The 5821-nt window shown below is 44.7% G+C and overlaps 1 protein-coding gene across 2 annotated transcripts in view; it reads left to right on the top strand.

Annotated features, from left to right (window-relative positions):
- F13A1 (coagulation factor XIII A chain) overlaps positions 1-5821 on the top strand; it is a 60969-nt gene that overhangs the window by 1227 nt on the left and 53921 nt on the right. For both annotated transcript variants that reach the window (XM_027897373.1, XM_027897372.1), the window contains exon 2: positions 623-771. In XM_027897373.1, the coding sequence (XP_027753174.1) occupies positions 624-771 (148 nt within the window). In that variant the 5' untranslated portion in view covers position 623. The remainder of the gene's footprint in view (positions 1-622; positions 772-5821) is intronic.

The raw sequence follows: 5821 nt of genomic DNA, 5'->3' as shown, positions 1-5821 counted from the left end.
CCCCCAACGCACCTCTGTTTTTCTCAAAAGTAGATTGTCTGGGTGCAGGAGTTAGCCCATTAGATATTGGGTGTTTGTGTGCATAGGGACAAAAATACAATTCTTCACTGATCATCCACAGACTGTTGTAGGCTGTAGTATTTGGCTTGATTGCAGTATAACTTATAATGTCATTTTTATTAGGCAAAGGTAGTGTGTGATGCACTTTCTGGAAATATAATTTGCTGGTTTGGATTCAATAATGCTGTTATGGAGAGTGGGAGACTGAATGATTTTCCATTTCTTTTACCTGAAACTTCCTAACGTTTTTAGTGCCCTGCTTCTCCTAGGCAAATTCTTCTGTGTTAGACTTCCCTCTCCTTCTCCCGCCAGCCCTTCTTCTCTTATTCATGTGTTTTCACAAACACAAAATGCCTTCCAGTCCTTAGAGAGTTGTACTCCATCATTAGACTGATGTTTCTTGCCTCTCAGGTTTTATTTATGTGAGTCTAAAAATGTGTAGCTCACTGGCACCCCACACTACTTTTGGTTTCTCCCGTCTTACATGTGCCCTGCTGGTTCATATTTGCTTTTTCCTTGCACTGTTTCTTTCTTTCATGGTATTACAACATTCTTAAAACAGGATGTCTGAAACAACGAGTACCAGAGAGGAGAAGAAACCTCCTCTGAATGGGAGAAGAGCCCTCCCACCAAACAACTCCAATGATGAAGAAAATGAGGTCCCTGAGGTGGATCCTTTCGGGTTGATACCTAGAGGATTTAATCCTAAAGGTACAGTGTACAATTAAGCATAAGTCTATTTTTATATCTTCCATACTCACTTTAGCTCAGGTCTGTGAACTAAATCCAAACCACTTTTTTCCTTACGTGTTTTCATCTCAGATAGCTTTTCTTGCTGCTTATGAAAAACTTACTAAAAACACCCATGTGCATGAGAATGTTACCGAAGGTTATGGGTAGGAAATGTGAGGAGTGGAGAAGCTGAGTGATCAGTTTTCTGCTTGAACTGTGGGATTGGTTAAAAAAAGGCAAGAATGGGGTTTCCCAGTTTGATCACAATCACAGAATCACTTTAGGACCTGCCAGCTTCAGGCATGGCTTCAGGCATGGCGGTGGCTACTTGAGGGTGAAGGGACAGGAGTGTCTCCTCTTAATGGCCCTTCTTATCTATATGGCTCTAAGCTGGCCGTGAAACTGCTGCAAAATGTTGTCTGGCCGGGAAAACTTTCTCTAGATGTTCCACTCATTCATAAAAAAAGAACATGAAACTAAAAGGCATACCCATATTTTTATTTGTTCTCCTGTGAAATGTTTTATAATTGTTAGGCAGGGGAAACAGAACAATATCGTAGTAGAGGATGGACAAATCAAAGTACGTTCTCAGTGCCAACTCTTTGGAGTAAACCAGAAATAAAAAGTAGGTAAGATTTGTCTTAAAAGAAACTAGGATTAACTCCTGAATGAATCAGTAATGAAATGATGTTAAATTGTTTGCCTATTTGAAATGAACAGCAGAACTTGTTGAATGTCGCAGCTCAGGGTAGCCAGATGTAATAATACTTAATGCTCAGAGGGCACTCCTGATCTAGGGTTGAAAGAGTGCTTAACAAATGTGGACAAGCATTAATTACTGCATTTTACAAATAGGGAAGCAGGCAAAGAGATTTTAAGTGACAAGTCGAAAAACATTATTTCTGTAATCCTAATCATGTGCCTTAACCACACATTCTTCTCCCTCCTCCCCCTTTTAATAAACACACATTTCTTTAAAAAGCTTTTTTTTATTTTAGTACCTAAGCAAACCAGTGGTCATGTTAAGACTGCAGAAATTTTGCTTGAACCTATTCAAACAATCCAGTAGCTCTGGGGTAAGTCTGTGTATTTAAATTATCAAATGCAGTACAGGTCCTGGCCAGACATTTTTTCAAACCAAATATGCTCACAGAAGCTGGAGAAGTGTAAGTGTGGGATACCTTAGAAGGAGTGCAGCCTGTAGCTAAAGCCCACCAGTACCAGGAGAAAAATTCCTATTGCTTTTTGATGTGTTTCACATCAGGCTTTGAATGAAGTATGGTGGTGGTGGGCGGCAGCTTCCTGCTTTTCAAAAATGCAATGGAAACTTAGGAATGTCGGGTCAAGTGAGTTGAGGCAGGAACCCAACATGTGCTTAAGGTGATGCTGCTGTTGAGAAAAACATCCCTTGTCCAAAGTGAGAGTTTGTGTGGCCATTGGGTAAATCTGGCTATGGGACTGGTAGAGCTGAAAAATAAATCTGTCCATAACAGGCAAACTCTTGTTGTACAGCCAAATCAGCTTTGCTGTGCAGTTCTCTCCAGTACTTGTAGCAACAACATGTAAGGGGGTACCTGAAGGGAAGGGACTACAGTAGCATTCCTGTTTTGGTGCACATAAGTGACCTAAGCGTGTGATATCAGCTGATTTAAGTGTGGTCCCCGGACACAGTGTTTGGAGTAGGATGCTTAAGTCACCTGTCAGACCACATTAAGGTTTAAGGCAAATGGAACTCAGCCTTACATTCAGAAGCCTGGCCCAGAGCACTGTCAGTGTTGTGTTTGAGGGACAAAATGAGTGTCTGTTGCAGAGTGCAACAGGGCTCTAGAGCTGTGGGCATATCCTTGGAGAGGACTGCTTGTGGTCCCTCCTTCCCCTTCTCCTGCACCCCTCTACAATTCTAGGTTGTCAAAATTTTTCTGTAGCAGTTTCCAGATTTCATTGCCGTAACACACTGAAAAAAGTATGTAAATGCTTTTATCTCTTTTATTACAACTGAGGTGTTTTCTAGCCTTTGAATACCTGCTATAAACATCTAAACATCTATGTTTTCACCTGTGTCACCTTCACGGATTGTAGTTAACACAGAGCCATCCAGCGAGCGGAGGTGAGGGCACAGGCAGTCCAGAGACTCGGTGGATGTAAGTTCCAGGGTAATCTGTACTCTTCCCAGCTACACTGGCTGCAGCAACCAGCCACCAACTGGCCATAATAAGAGGTTACATACCAGGCTCACATCATTTAGATGCCTAAATTTAACTGAATTCTGCCCTTGATCTGTGCAGTGTAGGAGTCTACAGCTGAGCTAGTCACCCTCGTTTCCCTTGACAGCCAACAGAGAGAAACAGGCATTTTTAGGGTGTGATTCATTTGACCTATTTTGACTACTACTCTAGGATGAGGTAAAACCCTGTGCTTGCCTAGCTCTCTGCTGACACCCACTTCTACTCCGCTGAATCACAGCCGGAGCGAGCACGGAGGCTGCCGGGGACGGCTGCCTCCCCAGCCCGGTCAGTGGGCTGCCTGCTGTCGGAGCCGGCTTGCTTGCGGGAGGAGATGCTCGGTGAGGAGGACGCTCAGCCCCCGAGCGCTTCTTTAGCAAGAAGCCTGAGTCGCGGTGAACACGCTTCTGCCGTGTCCTCCCCCTGGCTCGTCCTAGCCAGCTCATCTCACCGCTCTCACTGCAATGTGTTATGAGGGTGCCCGGTGGGAGGACACAGCCCTGCGGCCCCACGGTCTGCAAGCTCCCCACGCACCCTCCTTTGCAAAGTCCGGTGACTCGCCAGGCAGTCGTGCTTCCCCTGTTAGCAGCATGATGGGCACCTCCTTCGAAAATTCAAGGGGTTTTTTTGGTGGGTTTTTTGTTTTTGTTTTTGTTTTTTTTGTTTTTTTTGTTTTTTTTTTTTTTTCAATTCAGAGCCCTTCCTCTCTGGTCCTTCAAGGAAACCTGATGTTGGAAGGCTATTCTTGCTGTGTGAAAAACAGCTCAAGCTTATGCTCGTTTATTTCCACGCAAACTTAACATTACAAAAGCATCACATTGCTGCCCCCCGTGCAGCAAACCTGCTTGCGCTAAACAGTAGATCAGGCTACAGGCAAACCCTCACATGGACCTAACTTCAAAGGAGGCCTCAATGGCCACTTGTCCCTCACAAACAGATGAGCATCGCCTGGAGCCTTCCTTTGGATCACACCCTGGGGATGGTGCTAGCACATCCCATTACCCTGCTCATGTTTTGTCCTCCTTAATTTCCCTTACCGTAATTAGCACAGGCTCACTCACAGGTTATCTTTAGCTGGCAAGCTCAACACGTATTTTAACACTGAGACTGAAAATGAAAAGTGTTTTTTGCAGATGTGTATGGCTGTGTTCTGAGAGGGGCCATCTAAAGTTCTGAGACAAAATAAAGCAAATGCTGAACTGACAGCCCAGGGTGGCTTAGCTTTGCTGTTCCTTGAAGGGACAGTTCCTTAAAGGGGCTAGTATAAGAGGGAAGGGCAGGGTTACTGTTGCCATTTTGTTTCAGAACGTGAGATGAAAATACAACAAACCCTCAACTCCATTTTTATGCTTCCTTGGAAGGAGGGAGAAGCTGACCCAAATTTTTATTGATAGCCTCACCCCTCACAGAACCCCAAAATACACAGCTTTTACATGCAGTGCTTCCAGCCTGGAAGAAACTGGGAGATGTAATAGGAGAGACTCTCCCCTGTCCCTGCTTTATTGCTGCCTGGGAAATTCCTGCCTCATATAATTTAATTGTGAGCTTTGTCAGCATTTTTGTGAGTGAGCATTGCTAAGTTTTGCAGGGAGGGAGGCAAAGACATGCCCTACTTCGTGGGGGGCAATGAGAATGATTTCTGAGCAAAATACATTTCATGTTTCACAGAGGCATCTCTGTAACTACATCCAGGGCTAAAGCCAGAGGGGTTTTACTGAAGTTACTCCAGAAGCCTCATGAATTGAAAAGAGAATAACAATGACATTACCATGGGACTTTAAACCTGATTCATGATTGAACAGGGTATTCCAGCCTTTCAGCAGATTAGGGTTAGCAGAAGGCAGATGGTGTTTGGGTTCAGCTATCCAGGGCTTTTCCACTGAAGGTTCCTTATCTTGCTATGTCCTCAGACATTCCTTTCCTTCTGTTTCCTGAAGGACAGGACTAGGGACCTGAAAGTGATAATGCCAGCGGGAATGGAATCTATTCCTATTGCCCTTACTCCTGTCTCCAATTAGCTGCTGCCCAGAGCCCAGGCTGGGTGTCTTGGCTGGGGCAGGAGAAGGACAGTGCTGGTGTCCAGGGAAAGTGCTGCCTGCAGGCTCTGCCATTTGTCCTCAGCTGTCTGCTCTGCATTGTCTCTCTGCCTTAAAAGAAAGGCAACATGCAAAGCTGTTGTCTGAGCTTCTGTGAAAGGGGCCGTATTCAGCCCTCAGTGACTTGAATATCCGACTCATTCGCTGAGCACATCATTCCTGATCACAGTGTACTTAGTAGCAGGCCAAACTAACCACCATCAAGAGTGTACCCAGCTCCACCAGCTGCTGTAAATGTGCACCTCTTTTTGCCAAGCATGAGTTTGTTGTTGTCAGTATAAAATGCAGAAATTAGCTGGTTTCTAACTGTCAGCACCTGGAAAGACAAGCTGAGAGCTGCAAATCTAGCTTTACTCTCCTGTCTCTCTCTTGCTGGTGAGTAGTAATGGTCCTCCTCCTGGCAGAGCTTTCATGATTATGTGCCCAAGCATGTAGGCAAAAGGACAATGTCCAGTTCATTTTTATGTGGTTTCTTGTTATGTGAGTTCTTCCCACTGTGAAGATTCGTGATATGATAGAGTTATGTAGCTTATAGTGACTACAAGTGCCTTTGGCTATCCCAGTGCCACTCCACACTGGTCATTAGCTGAGCAAACTACTCGTAGCAGTGTTACGCTATAACCCTTTAGACAGCCCTAATTTGAAGGGAGCGAAGCTTTGCCTGTGCATGTTACAGATACCTACTGCTGCTTGCCTGTAACTCTATGCTGT

Source organism: Empidonax traillii, unplaced genomic scaffold (assembly GCF_003031625.1).
Source record: "Empidonax traillii isolate 1590-97213 ecotype Southwest subspecies unplaced genomic scaffold, ASM303162v1 scaffold537:size946161, whole genome shotgun sequence".
NCBI classification, from domain to species: Eukaryota; Metazoa; Chordata; class Aves; order Passeriformes; family Tyrannidae; genus Empidonax; species Empidonax traillii.
The sequence above is the reverse complement of the archived record's forward strand: the minus strand, read 5'-3'. Positions and strand labels throughout refer to the sequence as shown.